General features: G+C 39.2%; 1 protein-coding gene across 2 annotated transcripts in view; it reads left to right on the plus strand.

Annotated features, from left to right (window-relative positions):
* ITGB6 (integrin subunit beta 6) overlaps positions 1–16877 on the plus strand; it is a 136206-nt gene extending 119329 nt beyond the window's left edge. For both annotated transcript variants that reach the window (XM_020903729.2, XM_020903731.2), the window contains exons 16-18: positions 4137–4256; positions 9408–9574; positions 16066–16877. In XM_020903729.2, the coding sequence (XP_020759388.2) occupies positions 4137–4256; positions 9408–9574; positions 16066–16164 (386 nt within the window). In that variant the 3' untranslated portion in view covers positions 16165–16877. The remainder of the gene's footprint in view (positions 1–4136; positions 4257–9407; positions 9575–16065) is intronic.
* Positions 16878–17781: the final 904 nt, after the last annotated feature.

Here is a 17781-nt window from a genome sequence, read left to right on the forward strand (position 1 = left end):
GGGATCTTTTATCAGCTCATCCTTCCCCTCACAAGGACATGAAGAGTAAAGTAAGCATAAACTTCATAATCTAAATAAATTATTCCTCAAATGTGCTATGATGACTTGTGTGAGCATTTCTAAGGCCATGTGGCTTAACTTTTATATTCCTTTTTACTGAAATAAAAGTCTTGAATTTACCCCAACATTCGTGTACTCAGAGCATTGTTACTCAAAGTATGTTCCATGGAACCCTAGTTCTGAAAATGTCACACGGACAAAAGCACCAATGGTCATATGAATTTTGCAAATGGGAAGTTAAGCTTTTTGTTTGCTTTGCAAGACTGAGAGCTGTCATGTACATTAAATTAAATGTGCATTGTGAATCTTCAGGTGAGGCAAAAGGAAAAATTAGAGTAAGGAGTGATTCCCAAACTTATTTGACCCCAGAACGCTATTTTTTTCTTTCCTGGGAAACTGTTTTCTCTGAGAAGTACTGTCTCTGCTCCAAAGGGAAGGTCTCAAATACATGGTTATCTTGAGTCAATGGTGCAGACAGTTTATATTTTCCACATCCTTCCTAGACCTTCCCAGACCCCGGCCTCTTAACCTCCATTCTCACATTTCTTCCTTTTCTATGTACGATTTCATGGACTGCCTGAGATCTTATTTTCATTCTATTATTCTAAAACAGTGCTGCTAGCACTCATACAAGTGGGTAAAACAGAAAGGTCCATTTCTAATGAATAACAAAAGAAAAGCTTAGCAGCTAATTATGCAAATCTCCAGCCCAAGCTGGACCTTTTCACTACACATTCAATAATGCCATTTTAATACCCAAACACTACAAAACAGGCAAAATCTAGAGTCATAACAGTCATGAAAAGGAGTGGTGAAGTAATTAAAGCAAGAAGGGAGTCATGACTCAAAGGTCATGTTAGCAGTTCCATTAAAACTTAAAAAATCCCGGCCAAGTAAATTAAGCCTCCCTGTGCTTTGGTGTAGCTATTTAAGAGGAAATAAAAAAGCAGGATTAATATTACTGAAAGCAGTATTATAAGCTGTCCACATATTTTCTACCTGAGAATGAAGTGTTCCATTAAGTAAGTTTTAGAAGAGCAGGGCGGGTGTGCACTGTCATGGCAAAGCAGGAAGGGAAGGAAAAAACTCTCCAACAAGTAAAAGCATATGCCATAAGATTCCATGAGTCCTAGCTAACTGGAATGGTTTGGTAGGAGAATGTGTGGTGGAGGTCACCTGGAAATGACCAAAGTATGAATTATATATGTAGTGTTGTTGCTGTCAAACACATGAAATAGCACAAATTTCACTAATCAAGTGCTGCCTGGAGGTGCCCAAACCTCTTCATCAGAATCACCTCTTTAAAGATACTTTTAACAATTCACGAATATGCAAGCTCCTGTCCATAGACTTCTCAAATCAGAGTAGCCAGGGTGAGTCCCTGGAATCCATCATTTCAAAACTCCTAGGTGATTTCCGTGTGGGCGTGTTAAGTCGCTTGAGTTGTATCTGATTCTCCAGGCAAAAATACTAGAGTGGGTTGCCATGCCCTCCTCCAAAGGATCTTCTGGGTCCAGGGACTGAACCTGTATCTCCTATGTCTCCTGCCTTGGCAGGCGGGTTCTTTACCACTAATGCTGCCTGGGAAGCCTCCCAGGCAGATGATGGTAAACAGTTGGGAATGACCAGATGAGAATAGTTTGTAATTAGATTTCCTAATATTCCTATGTAAATAAGATGCTTGTAAAAGATTTGAAGAGGCTTTCCAGGTGGCTTAGTGGTAAAGAATCTACCTGCCAATGTAGGATATGCAGGTTGGATCTCTAGGTGGGGAAGATCCCCTAGAGAAGGAAATAGCCACCCACTCCAGTATTCTTGCCTGGAAAATCCCATGGACAGAGGAGCCTAGAGGGTTACAGTCCATGGGGTTGCAAAACAGACACAACTTGGTGATTAAACAACACCAACAAATGGATTCAGAAACAGTTTGTTCACTTAAATTCATCCTCTGAAATCTTATTAATAATGCTAAAGGCTTCCCTGATAACTCAGTTGGTAAAGAATCTGCCTGCAATGCAAGAGATCCCAGTTTGATTTCTGGGTGGGGAAGATCCACTGGAAAAGGGATAGGCTACCCACTCCAGTATTCTTGGGCTTCCCTTGTGACTCAGCTGGTAAAGAATCCACCTGCAATGTGGGAGACCTGGGTTTGACCCCTGGGTTGGGAAGATTCCCCTGGGAAAGGGAAAGGCTACCCACTCTAATATTCTGGCCTGGAGAATTCCATGAACTGTATAGTCCTCGGGGTTGCAAAGAGTTGGACACTAATGAGCGACTTTCACTTTCAAATGTTTTACTAGTCTCAGTTATTGTGGATAATACAGGCGTGCTTCTTATGACTTCGGCATGGGGTGTTTAATTTTATAAATTAAAGGCAAAAAAAAAATTTGCTATCTTTCTATGGCTATGGCATTGTGAAATCAAAAATAGATTATTGCTTAATTTTTCTTCATTAGAGTCAGAGGAACATAGCTAGATTCTGTTTAATTGAAAAAAATTTTATGTTGAAACTAATGAGAAAAATTACAGATCTAAAAAGACTATGTCCAAGATTATCAGAGACAATCCCAGTTTTATATTCTGACCAATTGTATCATAAGACACTTGCTTTGGATCGTATGGACTCCCCTGATAGCTCAGCTGGTAAAGAAATCACCTGCAATGCAGGAGACCCCTAGTTCAATCCCTGGATGGGGAAGATCCACTGGAGAAGGGATAGACTACCTACTACAGTATTCTTGGGCTTCCCTTGTGGCTCACTTGGTAAAGAATCCCTCTGCAATGTGGGAGACCTGGGTTGGGAAGACCCCCTGGAGAAGAGAAAGGCTACCCACTCCAGTACTCTGTCCCTGAGAATTCCATGAACTGTATAGTCTGTGGGGTCGCAAAGAGTCAGACACAACTGAACGACTTTCACTTGGATCATATGTCTTAAAATTTTAAGATAAGAGCAAACAGTCATTCTATTTACAGGTTTACACACACAAAAAAGTGTAACAGTATCATTAAAAAGTCTCTAACTTAGAGGAGAACTTTAAGTAAATTTTTTTTTTAATTAGAAAAACCTTACATAATTTTGGCATAGGTATCAGACCACTAAAATGTCTGATACATAGTATTAACATTATTGACCATTTTACTGTATCATCAATTTCTGTCATGACATTCATTCTCTGGTTCTTGAATAACCTCAAATTTATTTGGAAAAGATTTGAGGAAAATTGAAATTTTTTTTTAATTGAGGAAAGGGCTGTATGAGTGGTAGGCCAATGGGCGTCCTCTGTGTGTATTTGCACTAATTTGTTTCAGTCATGTCCAATTCTTTGCAACCGAATGGACTGTAGCTAGCCAGTCTCCTCTGTCACGGGATTCTCCAGGCAAGAATACTGGAGTAGGTTGTCATTTCCTTCTCCAGGGGATGTTCCCAACTCAGGGATCAAACCCACATTTCTTAAGTCTCCTGCACTGGCAGGCAAGTTCTTTACCACTAGTGTCACCAGGGCATCCTAGTCTCCTTTTATTCTGGGATTTATCTTTATCCTGCTGGTCCCTATGCTATAGAACACTTCAGCCTCTGTTAACTCGTATTGATTTATATTTACTGTTGTGAGCATACATGGCCAGCAATCTGACTAGGACATTGTGGAAAAGGCCCCTTTAGAAATACCACTATGTTTGAACTGTGTAGTCTCTTTCTGAAATGTAATCTAGGCTTCTTCCCAGATACTCTGAGCCAAAGAAACCATATGGCTTCCTCACTGCCATAATCTGAGCCATTCTATTCCCATTACAGTACCTGCCTTGAAGCACTTCAATCCATTGAAATTGTGCACCTATCAGACTGATAGGTGCATTTGATGGTCAGTCCTGATTGACCACACCTGGAACTGTTCTTCTGGAACAGGAGTAGAAATTAAACCCTCAGTGGGTGGAGGAAAATCCTATGTCTTTTCTATTTCTATTCTGCAATGTTGGAAATTTCTATTTGCATAATAAAACTCAATACTACTTTGCTTCAAAAAAAAAAAACCTTTTGGAAACTCATTTAACCTAATGAATGACTTCTTTATCTACAGATTTCTCAGAGGATAGCTCTGTTTCCTGTTCTCTGCAAGGAGAAAATGAATGCCTTATTACATTCCTACTAACTACAGATAATGAAGGGAAAACCATCATTCACAGCATCAACGAGAAAGGTGGGTGGCTTGCCTTCCCTTGTCAGTGATAAAAGATACTACACGGGAAAGGAGAAACCAATCAGATAGTTACTCTGGGTAGCTTTCCAGGAAAGACATTTCCAAATTTTTGATTTCCCAATGACTGAAAGATACCTATTGAAAGGTTTGGTATGTTCCAATGTCTCTTATTAAGACCAAATACAAGAGAAGAGTGTTACAATCCAAAAAGGTGGCTGATGAATTATAGAAAGATGGACCAATTAAATGTCAATGAAAGGTATGGTTTTAGGAAAGACTAACAGGGAAGAGGAGTACAACAGTCTAAGAGAACAAGCTTTGAATCAGGCAGACCTTGGGCTCAGATCCTGCTCCACCACTTCATTGATGTTTTGGAAGATACTTGCTCTGCATGTCTCTATTTCCTCATCTGTAAAATGGGGAAAACAACAGTACTTCCTTCTAAGGGTTGAGTCAAGGATTAAGTGAAAAAATGCATGTAAAACATGTACTAGTTAATAACTTACCCAATGGGTCGTTAAATGATGGCTGAGTCAGAAAAGGCATGAGTGACAAGGAAGGAAGGAAGGAATCTCTAAAGGAAGTCAGAGTCTGTCACTTCTTGTGAGTTTTCCTCCATAGCAATTCATGGAGTCAGCTTCATTTTCAGTGAAGGGGTGAGAGAGAAGCTTATAGCCAGGAGAGAAGAAAATAGTGAGAAAAGCACTTTTGTTGAGACATTCTTAAGTTTTAGTGAGTTTCACCTGGGGAACTTGTTAGACTGCCTGTGTCCTGAGTCAGCAGGCCAGACATGGCCCAGGGCTCTGCATTTTAACATTTCTCCAGGTGACTCTGATAGAGCTGGCTTCTAGACCTCTTCTGGGTGACTCTAACCCTCACAGGCCTGTCGGCCTGCTTAGATACTCACAGGTGCCTCACCTTTTCTGTCTTCAGTTAATGATGTGCCCCTAAACCTTTGCGGTAGAAACGACAGTTGCATGAAATCAGACCTCTCTGGCTCTTGTCATCAGCCTCCTCCTCTTTCCCCCAAAAACCTGGAGCCCAACTTCTGGCCCAGACAATAGCAGCAAGGCAGGCTAGAAGGCCGAGGTGTTTTGTCGTGTGAGCTGGTCTACCAATGGGCTGACAAAGCATCCAGTCCTGAATGTGAACCTGAGAGCACCAGACTGCCATCACTTAAGAGTGTGAAAAGCAATGACACCATTATCAAGAAGTAAGTTCAAAGCACTATGAACTTACCAAGAAAACAAGATTAGAAAAGTACCACATTGTAGTGCTAAGGGTCAGGGAGAGGTAGAGGTCAGCACAATGCAAGATACAAGTGTCTGATGGTGACCTTGTTGCTCAGATGGGCAGAGTACTCCTGGAGACTTGCTCTTGAATAGCTCCTGTAAATCAGCTTCTTTGAAATGCATACGTATTGTCTAGGGCCATACCACCCTGAACACACCAGATCTCATCTGAAATGCATACATAAAGGGCACTGTAGAGGCCATTAGTTAAGGAAATTTAAGGTGATTCCTGCTGTGCCAAGAAGAAATACTTTATAGTACAAACACCTGCCTCCTCATTATCTGTTTTCTACAGACAAATTCTTTACCTACACCCCCCGCCCTCTGTGACCATGGTAATGGCTTTAACTAGTTCTCCTGGATTCAAAGCCATTCCTTATACTATTAACTTCACTGGAAAAGCAAGTTTCAAACAAAAATGAAACTTTCCAGAATAGGCTCTGTCTTTAATTCAAGGACTTTTGTGTCTAGTTGATTTTTTTTTTTTCTTTTCTTGTGAAACATGCCTTTGGTTGCTAAATGCTTCCTCATTACTGAACTGTTGGGTTTTTCTTCTTTTGTCCACACAGTATGAGTGGCGTATCAACATGCCATCTTTCTGAGAAGCCCTCGGCTGCCCTGATGTCTTTTTATTAAGGCTTTTTATTCCCTCTCTGCTTTTGTAGCAGGAAAAAGTGAGGGGGAAATGACCTCCCCAAGGTTTAACAGGAGTCCCCTGACAGCTTGAAGGATGCTCCTTTCCTGGTAAATGTTCCCGGATAGATCAGAGCTTCCGGTGGCCCTGGACAGAGCCTGACCCTGGAGTCTGTTGTCCCCTCTCACAGCCTTAAGGCCAGAGAGCCCAGGGCAGCTGGTTGGAGGCACCCGGAGAAAAGAGGCAAAATGAGAAAGGAGAATGTGAAAGTTAAGGAGCCCCAGGGTTCTCCTACCAAATAGAAAAAGATAACCAAGTGAAGAGTCACCATCAGTGTGTGTGTGAATGTAGGCATGTCTTCACTCATCTGTTTTCCAGAGAAACTTTCAGCAGACAAGAGCCGCATTCATGAGAACCACGATGAATGACAGTTGGGGAGGCTTCCTGGCACGGATGTGAGTGTGGATCTGACACCCGCAGGTTCCACCTTGGAGATTCCAAGCCCTTGAGGTCTTGAGGATAGAAAGGGAGAAGGGTGTCTTTGTGCAATTCTACTACTATTACTGCTACTAACAGTAATGGCAGCTGTCATTTACTGAGCCCTTATTAATACCATGTCAGGTGTTATTCTATAGATTTTACATGTTTTAATCTAACATTCTCAACAACCATATAAAGCAGGTGTTGCTATTATTTCCATCTTATGGGTAAGGAAATTGAGACGTTGATAATTTGCTAGGTCCTGCAGCAATTAAACACTAGCGCTGGTTGGGATCTCTGGCAGTCTGGCCAGGCGCTCGTGCTCTTAACTACTGTGCTATACTGCCTCCCACTGGCTGAATGGGCATAAAGAAATCTGAATTCCCAGATTCTGTCAGCGAGCAATCTCCCATAGAAATGTTATGCAAATCACACTGTATTGTTAAATATTCTAGTCACCCTTTATGTAGTTTTTAACTAGAGGGTAATTGCTTTACAATGTTGTGTTACTTTCTGCGATACAACAACATGAATCAGCTATAATTATATCTATAACCCCTCCCTCTTGGAGCCATCCTCCCGCCTCCCATAAAAAGTATAAAATAAATTAATTTTAATAGTATGTTTTATTTAATCCATTACATCCAAAATCTTATGTCAATGTACAGTCAATATAAAATTGTTAATGAGATATTGTACTTTTTTTCTTATCAAGTTTTCAAAATCAGAGTGTATTTCACACTTAACACTAAGCCTAATTCTGAAAAATCACATTTCTAGTAACTATTGAGCTATAACCACACGTGACTGGGCTACCAGATTGGCAGCATTAGAAATTCAGCACCTTTGAATTAGGTGCCACACTGACCTGGACTCAACAGACAAGCCTGGATGGTGCACAGTGATAGAAAAAGCCTTTCCTCCTACCTACAACGTGTCTTCAGTATGAGCATCTCAAGAGATACTGAAGAGAGTATGGAAAGTGGAAATTTCTTCTGTGTAATACCTGTTATGGAGCCTGGGCCAAAATCCTTGCTTGACAAATGTTTAATTCCCAGTGACTCTAAATTCTTCAAATGATTATCTCCACCAGGCCATGCCCATTCCTCCTATATTTATTGCCTATCAGAGAGCCCTCCTAATTCATGTTCTGGCCACAGGGTCTCAGCAAGCTTCATTTTGCTTCGAACAAGAACATTCTATGCCCCACCCCAGACATTTCATAGTCAAAGATATAGCCAGTATATATTCTCATGGACACAGGCCTGCCACTTTCTTTGCAGGAGTGTTGCTAACCTATTAGAAGCAGCCATGGTTCATTTGCTATTCTAGAAACGGTCTTTAGATCTTCATAGTGTAGTAACTATTTCATTAACTCCTCTACTTATTTCTGCCTAATCACCTTACATGGCTTTTTGGCTAAAGAACAAAACTGTGTGAGGCCAGGCGTCATGCTATGAGGGGGTCATTAGTCCCGCTCAAATTCAGATCAGCTATAGATCTTACCTTGAAAGCAGCATGACTCGTCCTGTGTGTATAACTCTCCTTATTAAATATCTAAAAGCAATAAGAGTTAGGATAAACTAAGCATGATTCATTTCCTCCCCAGATATAACGTATTTGCCTCACTTCTTGCAGAGGGAGGCAGATATTTAATGATAATTTTTACGGGGGATTTTTTTTCCCTGATAGCAAAGGGAGAGCTTAATTATAATGCTTCATTAAGAAATGTATCATCTCCCAGGCATATTGCAAGTATTATTAGTCATTCTGCTGTCAATGAGAGAAAGTACTGTATAATTACAAAATTGTATTAATATCGTCAATAGAGTCAAAATAACATTTCATAGAATGTTCGAGTAGAAAGGACTATACAGAACACCTAATTTCTCAAACTTCCCTAGAGATAAGAATCACTTGGGATACTTTTAATAATAAAGAGTCTGTGGCTCCATCCACACCAACTGAATTAGAATCTCAGGGGATGGGTCTTTCAGAGGTGGGTTTAATAAGCATGAGCACCTGGGTTTAATCTTATCAGGAAGTTAAGGGAACACTGAAGCCCCACACCTTGGTTTTACAGACGAAGACACTGGGTCTCAGAGAGATGGAGAGACTTAATGGATTTCAGACAGCTACTGTCCATCAGATGGGAATGGAACCCACCTCTCCTGAACCCAATTCAGGAATTTTCCAAGACACCAGGGCACTGCATTAGAGTGAAAATAAAACTGAAAACCATGATTATTTTCTGTCTATATATTTTAAAAGGAAGAGCAAGTAGTATACTTCTCGGGGGTAGGTTGTATTTAACTTTGAGTGTAATCTATATGATTCAAGAAAATCCATGAAAAAGTGTATGTGTGTGTACACACTCCATTTCTACTTTGTCTTATACTCAAAAGAGGTCATCTTTAGTAAACTACAGTCTTTTCACTGATGCTTTAAATACTCCATGTGTATTAATTGTCACTCTTCAGAATTCTAATTCTTTTTGAGTCAGTCATTCAAGTATATATCCATTTGCTTTGAAGAATCAAGTTCTTACTTTATCTTTTGTTTCCTTTAAAGAAATAGGGCTATCCTTCAACAAGTAAGTCATTTTTTAAAATTCAGCAAAACAAAAGAGATTATTATCTTTCCTCTACTGGAGAAAAAGTATGGTTTGAAAATTTAATGAGAAGTGTTTTCTCTACATCAGAACATTAATTGAACAATCTCCTTAATATAATTTTGTTTCCACAGATTGTCCAAAACCTCCAAATATTCCCATGATCATGTTGGGGGTTTCGCTGGCTATTCTTCTTATTGGAGTCGTCCTACTGTGCATTTGGAAGCTCCTGGTGTCTTTTCATGATAGGAAAGAAGTTGCCAAATTTGAAGCAGAAAGGTCAAAGGCCAAGTGGCAAACGGTATGCGCACACCTAGGGGCTAGCTACTCCTTGTCCTGAGGAAAAGATGGGGTGTTGGATTTCTTCTGCACTGAGTTAAACTGTCACATTCTTTCTCTGCTCCTCTCCCCACATCCCCAACAGCTGGTTTCTGTTCTGCTTTGGGGACAAAGGGACCTCTGTCCATTATCTGGAACTCAGATAGTCCTCACAGCCTTCATTTGTCTCATTGCAATGAAGATTTCCCCTACTCTGAAGAGTCACATGAAACTCCTTATACTGTTAGCTACTTAGGAACATCAAGGCGATACATTTTATTCTTTACCACCAGAAGGTTCCTGCAGGCCCCATTTGACAAGCATACATGCTACATCTAAACATTTCCATATATCGGCTGTTAGAGCTAATGGAATAATGTTCAGGAGTAGTATGACAGTTCATGCCAATTTCCATGGAAATACTCATTACTCATAATAGGTTAAAAAAGCACGGCAAGAAGACTTTTAAAATACCATCCAGTTAGCTTTTCTGAATAGCATCAATTTTAAACAGCTACCTGAAAAAAAAAAGAACAAAAACCCTCCAAAGTATCGACTTTTAAATATATGTACTCAATAGATATAATTTATGTGTCTTCTCTTCACAGTGGGCAAACACAAAACAGGACTCCAATTTTCTGTGTTTCTTTTCCACAGGAGAGATAATTACATTTCTAGAGGCCCATAGAAACAATTTCATGGTTTTAATTTCATCTCTCTCTCTCTAATGGTGTGTCCAGCTATCTGATAGCAATTATCTTACATTGCTGATTCTTAAAACCATGATATCACTGGAGAGAATACAGGCAAATGCAATGTTCCTTTGGGTTCATCTCCCCAAATAATTGATGTTAACACTTTTTTCTCTAGTTCTATAATGATATCTTCCGTACCTAAAGCAAATGGAATTTTCTGTTTTAGGTACATTTATCTTAATAACAGATGTTATATCTTATGCAGTTATTTTGAAATAAATATAATATATGGTGCAGGGCAATAGACCATGAAAATTTTTATCTACTTTATCTTCCCATTAAAAATACCTTTAGACACAATAACCAAATGCAATCTATAGATCTTGTTTTGATCTTGATTTAAGCACTCTAACTAATATATATTTTTTGACAACTGGAAAAAAGTTGGGTAGACCTGGGTATTAGACTGATAGCAAGAAATTATGGTTAATTCAATTAGATAGGATAATGGCATGAGGCTTTGATAGAAAATAATTAAGGTTTACAGTAAAAAGGAAGTGAAAGCTGGGTTTGCCCTCAAATAATTCAGCCAAAAGAGAGAGGAATAGTTGAAGTAACTGTGGCAAAATCTTGATAACCCCTGAATCTGGGTGATGGGTCTACAGAGGTTCGAGATATGACTTTCCTCTTCTTTTGTGTATGTGTGGACTTTTCCTAATTAAACAAAATCCTTAGTAATGTAAAGTGAGGATTTGCAATGAAGACATAAAATTTCTATCTCTAATGAGGTAAAAATGTAACCTGACAAGTTAGTTTGGTGACTTAGAACCCAGTGCTATGAAGCCAAAGTATTGGAGCAATTAACTTCACCTGACTCCCTGGCTGTTAATGTTGTTTTTAACTCTCACCAACTGTCAGGAAAATGCCTGGAAGGGGTCAGAAGGCAACCAGGTTAAACAATGTGATTAGTGTGTTCATGTCCATCTCAAACCCCCAATCCATCTCTTACCCACCCAACCCATTTCCCCGGTAACCATAGGTTCATACACACTACTATTGTAAAACAGGTAACCAACAAGGACCCACTGCATATAGCACAGAACTCGATTCAGTATTCTGTAATAACCTAAATTGGAAAAATTTTTGGAAAAGAAGCAAACAAGAATGTGATTTAGTACAAAATGCAATAGCAGTAGTTAGTTGAAAGACCACGAACCCTGTGCAATAGTCTTGATACTCCCATTTTTGAATGTAAGAAAATTGAGGCTCAGAGAGGATAAGAGATTTCCCAAATTGTTGCTTTATGATGGAGCTGAAATCCTAATTGCAGCCTTTTCTTCCAAGCACAGCCTTGACCCTCCTAGAAATAATAGGCAGGTGTTCTGAAAACAAGCACTTGGGCAATTGATGTGTATCTACTAACCAGCACTTTTTCATGTTCTCCTACAAAGGCATGAATCCTGACAAATGATTAATATCTTTAAAATAACATTTTAATTAACGGTTAATTTTCCCCAAAACATGAATTGTTTTCCCTCAGGATGTAGAACATGACTGAAATTCAAATGCTGAATTTTTGTTGTCTCTCACCTAAAGTGGAATTAAAATATGCATTAAACAGATAAAAGCATAAATGAAAAATATTATTCCCTGTTAAATTGAGTTTCTTTGAATAACAAATGTTTGATGTTCTTGACTAGATAATGACTGGGTCATAATTATTCACTTGGATGCAAAAGAGGTTTAATTCAAATTATTCAATTCAAATTTCACTAATATGACCTATTGGAAAAAAAAAAAGAATGCTGCTCAGTGCATCCATTTTAGGGTCTTTTGATTTGATTTTGTTTTTATCTAAAACCTTTTTCCTCTCAAAGAACTGAATTTAGTCTTCAAACCCAGGGGATCTCAAAGGACAACAGTGGGATCTTCTGACCCCTAGGCCCCTATTAGACTCTAAAGGTGATAGAGTTCTGGATAAGAAAGAGCTTTGTTCTTGCCTCCTAAAATATTTCATTCATCAACTATAAAGAAAAGTTACCTCTTATTACACTTTTAGAAATACAACCCCCATCCATAGTCTTTATGAAAACATAAAGGGAAGATATTTAAATCCAGTTTTGAGTAGACATTTTTTTCTAGGATGACAGGTCATTAACTAAAGGCGAAAAACGTCCAGTCTGACATTCGTTACAGTCACGGATTGATTTTGCACTGTGCTAAGCAAATCAGGTCTACACTTGGCAGTTAGGCAGTCATTAAGGCAGCTGCAGGTCATGACAGAGAGCTTTCTTATTACCACTTTTTCAAGCTCAAAAAATGTGCCATTGCATTTGTAAAATCCACAGCTTAAATTAGCACCGCCCAGAACTCCTGAGGGAGTCAGCCTAGTGACTCCAGAGGGTTGGAGGAAACCTGACCTTGTTTAAACAGCACAGAAGGGCAGATCCACCAGAAATGGAGCCAGACACAAGCCTGTGTCTCAGCTGGAAATCCTAGACAGATACGCTGCCACTGGCATGGCACTGAAGGAGGCAATGCTGGACATCACCCCACTTTCTCCTGCCAACAACATTTCATTTGAGTTCATTCTTCTGAGTTCTGATCATCGGCTGAGGCCAGGAAAAACTACTGGCCAGCCTCAAATGTACTTGCTTTTACCCTAGCTTTAAGCTTCCACCTTACCCTCCTACTATGTTGGGGTCTGCTTCATCCACCACCCCCATTAGCATGCCCAGACCCTATGACTACCTTCGCAAGAGACACCCCCACCCCCACCAAATATTGTAAACTTTAATAAACAACATTGCTTCAAAACACAGAAAGAAAACTGCACAATCAAAATGAAACATTCAACAAAATATCTGCCAAATAGCATTGTGTATCCAGTCAACTGCAACTCAAGTCACCTCCTTTGTTGTGCATATCAACTGTGTTTAGTGTGAGATGTGGGATGACTGACATGATCTGGGATGGGGTCCACAAAAGAGCTCCTAGTCCTACAAAGCTCTGCCCTGGCCCTACACACAGCTTTCCTCTTACACAGTGTCTGGTTTCCTGAGTCCCTCAATTCCTCCAGGACAGTGCCCTACCCATTACTCCCAGCCTTCACATCTCATTTTTTCCCATCTTTCCTCTTCAGTCGAGTCCCTTGTTCTTCGGTACCCAACTTAAACTTACTAGTTTGCAATTAAATTAATCTCTTAAATTTAGTAGAATTCCACACATGAATTTTGTTTGTGAACAACACTCTGCTTGCATCTCAGACTACATCCATCTGCCATATACCCTCCAAATCTCAAGATCTTATTGCAGTAGGGCCAAGTAAGGACTGGAGAGTCCTCATGATTATCCAAGCTGACCTCAGGAGTAGAAGCAATATAGTGACTTGGCCTTCACTCGTTTCCACAACCCGGGAACCTCTTTTTTATTTGCCCTCATTACTGAGATAGCATCTCTTGGCAAAGGCACATGGACAAAGGTAATACGTTGCTCAGTCAGAGGTAGGCCACTGGCTCTGGGCAACACAGAAACAGGTGCAGATGTAATTCCTCTTCAAAATGAAGATACTGCAGTGCATCCAAGGGAAACAAGAGGGAGAGGCCAGAGAATAGTTTTCAATTTTATTCAGTTCTTCTGAGAGCTGAGAGAAATGTACTGAGAAAGCAAATACAATTGCGTTGTGTGTTTTTTTTTTTCTTTCAAATCTATCCCTAGAAAATGCTACCATCTCTGCCATTTGTGGGATAAGGAGATCAAAGTATGATAATTTAGAGGGTCAGAGGTGCCACCCAGACTCCATACATACACAAAAATGGGCTTGGAAATGCTGTGCTGAATCCCAAAGCCCAGAAGTGGGGCATATCTTTAGCACCCTATCCAGGACCTTAAAAAAAGATAATTCCAATGCAAAGAAGTTATATGTAGGTAGGACTGATGCTGAAGCTGAAACTCCAATACTTTGGCCACCTGATGTAAAGAATTGACTCATTGGAAAAGACCCTGGTGCTGGGAAAGACTGAAGGCAAGGGAAGAAGGGGATGACAGAGGATGGTTGGATGGCATCAGCGACTTGACAGACATGAGTTTGAGCAAGCTCTGGGAGTTGGTGATGGACAGGGAAGCCTGGCATGCTGCAGTCCATGGGGTTACAAAGAGTCAGACATGACTGAGTGACTGAATTGAACTGATGAGAAGAAGCAGCATTTTTTGAGCACTTACTATGTTCCAGGTACCTGCTGCAGTATGGTCCTCATGGACCAGGTGGGCACTTTGGTAATCCCTCTTATGGATGAGAATGCCAAGGTTCAGAGCTGCTTAAGTAAGGTTACATGGTAGAGCTGGGTTAGAACCCAGGCTCTCTGAAGCCAAAGTCTGCATGCCCAACCTTGAGAAATGGGAGGAAAGGAAATGTTCCTTATCCAGACATCTCATGCCTGCATGGAACAATGAAACTGAAGGAGAGAAATTGGAGGCTCAGATTGAGCATTTATTAAAAAACCTAGAGAGCTTTGGGCTGTCTGGTCCTGGTGATGGCACCTGGAAACACATCTACAGTCCAGACAGAGCAATTGAATTATCCAGGCTTTGCACACAACCTTTCTACTGCCCCAGGGGCAAAGCTGTTATGCCCAATCCTCCTGGGGACCAGTACTCTGTCATTAGCCCGTCCCACATGCCCATCTCTTGTGACTCTCTCCTTCCCACACTGTTATTCTCTAGCAAGAGAAAGCCACCAAATTCTTTTTACTATTACTAGCAGGTGTTTGCTGTCCCAGGAAGCTAGTTGTAACCCCTTCTGAATTTTGGTCTTATTTTAACAAGATTATTTGTGCCCTAGTTTGATGTTTCTCACCATCTCAATCAATGCATTTCTTAAAGGTGGATACTATGTCATTCATCTTTTCTTTCTTTTTACCTTTTTATTTTGTATCCGATTAACAATGTTAGGATAGTTTCAGGTGCATAGCAAAGGAACTCAGCCATGCATATACATCTGTCCATTCTCCCTCAAACCCCCCTCCCATTCAGGCTGTTATATAACCTTCAGCAGAGTTGCCTGTGCTATACAGTAGGTCCTTGTTGGTTATCCATTTTAAACATGGCAGTGTATGCATACCCCACCCGAGCTCCAGACTATCCCTCACCCCAACCCTCCCCCCGGTAACCATAAATCGGTTCTCTGTCTGTGAGTCTGTTTCTGTTTTGCAAATAAGTTCATTTGTGTCATTTCTTCTTAAATTCATCCTATAAGGGACATCGCACGATATTTCTGTTTCTCTGTCTGACTTCACTCGCTGTGTATGACATTCATCTTTGTATGCTTCTACCAGTTCACTTTTCCCATTTTTATCTTTCACATTTTACTTCTGGGTCACCTGTTGGTTCATTCTGTTCATTTGATAAATTCTGAGTGCCTGCTGTGGGCTAGTTGAACTGTTTTCAGCTCTGGAAAAACAGCAGCGAACAAAGCAGCCATTTTTTGTTCCATATGCATTTCCAAAAATCCATGATTTAGTGCATTTCCGAAAAGGACAAGATTTTTAGAATACAGAATTATTTTTTCATAATAAAAAACAATAAAGTAAAGATGTATATATTTTTAAACACTAAAAGTATGACATATCAAATTAATCAAAATTATTCAAATATCTTCCAAGATTAAGCCTAACTTTCTTCTTCCAGTCTGTAATGTACACTAAAATTATTTTGATATATTAAAACTGTGTAGTAACAAAATATACATACTTTCATTTGGACTTTTTTTTTCTTTTTTTAGGGAACCAACCCACTGTACAGAGGCTCCACCAGTACCTTTAAAAATGTAACCTATAAACACAAGGAAAAACAAAAGGTCGATCTTTTCACGGATGGATAGAACTACTTTACGCACAGACAAATTTTGTTTCACTGATATGAAATGTTATTGCACTATTTAATTTTTCTCTCTTTGTTGGTTTAAGATAATAATAGGTCATTTGGAGATCAGTCATTTTCTGTGTGAAGGTTAGAGATGATGTTAACAGTTTCAAAATAATCAAGAAGAGAAATATCCTTAGCAAAGGGGTGACTTTGGGGATCATTTCAAAAATACTCTGTTGCATTAATGCCTCAAAAAATCATCAAAATGATTCATGAAGGCCTGATTTGCATTTGAAAAATGTTTGAAATTAGAATCTCATTTGTTACAGAAATGTAGCTACCTGAAGTCTTTGTCTCAGCAAAGTCACAAAGTCCATATCCACATTATATAGTCAAACTTGCCAATGAATTCTAAAATTTTAGTAAATCTGCCCTTTCCTAAAGGAAGATTTTTTCTTAACCAATGAAAAAAATGAGATACTAACTTTTACTTAAGCTATAGGATGTAATTCTCCTAAAGATGCTCCTCATGTAAGAATGAAAACGAAGTATTAATAATTTCTACAGATTTGAATGTCCTTAAAAGTCAAATATTTTTTGTTTTACAGATGAAGAAAAAGTAATTTATAGATTAGGAATTCACCAGTAAAAAACAAAAATAACAGGCCTATCATTAGGTTATGTTTAATGACCTGAAAAATAAACTTCTATATTCAGTTTCCTTATTGACCTTGAGTTTTCAGACTATTACTCCTTCTGTATTTCTCAACCCATTTAACTCAGTTTCACAGTCAGGTAAACCCCGTAAATTTCATATGAAAGTTTTAATTTCTTGTCAAAAACTTTAAATAGTGAGATAGCTTATTCAAAATGAGCTTCAATAACACAAAAGGACCATGTGTTAAACAGAATAAAATTTTTAATGGTTTTAAACCAAACACATCAAGAATACACAAGTCTCCTGTGAGTAATAGGCTTACTTAATTCTGTATTCTTTTTTCCATTTGCATAACCCAGCTTGCATATTTCAGTCGCATATGGTGAATATGCTACTTGAAAAAGTTGGATTTTACTTGCAAAATACATGTGGGTAATTAGGGATCCACACATTAATTGAAGAGATGAACTCCATAGAATATTATTCCTTATAGTTAATACTGCTTCACAAAGCACTTTCATCTCATTGATCCCCATAAGGAAACTAAGCCTCAGAGAGTGGGTGGAACTGGTCCCGAATCGAGATCGTCTAGCTCCAAGCTTCCCGAATTGAGATCTTCTAACTCCAAGCTGCTGCTGCTTTCTGCAGTGTTAGACTGACTCTTATCAGTGAAATAATAGAAAGATTTTGTTAGTTAAGTGATAATTGCCATTTGTTTGAAAACGTAGTGGCTAGATAAATAGCACTTAAACTACTGGAATATAGATGAGGTCTTCTACTTTTGTGCAATGTTTATTACCTTTGAGAAAATTGTAATGTGAAGCCTTTTACTAGGTGAGTAGTTCATTAGGTAATTGAGGCTTCCTGTTTATCCACTGAACTGGCACAGAATAATTTATGATAAGTCTCTTCAATTCTGTCAGAGAGCTTGGTACAAAATTTGATCACTTAGAGACTTTTTTTTTCAGGTTTCTA

This window comes from Odocoileus virginianus, chromosome 13 (assembly GCF_023699985.2).
Source record: "Odocoileus virginianus isolate 20LAN1187 ecotype Illinois chromosome 13, Ovbor_1.2, whole genome shotgun sequence".
Lineage (NCBI taxonomy): Eukaryota > Metazoa > Chordata > Mammalia > Artiodactyla > Cervidae > Odocoileus > Odocoileus virginianus.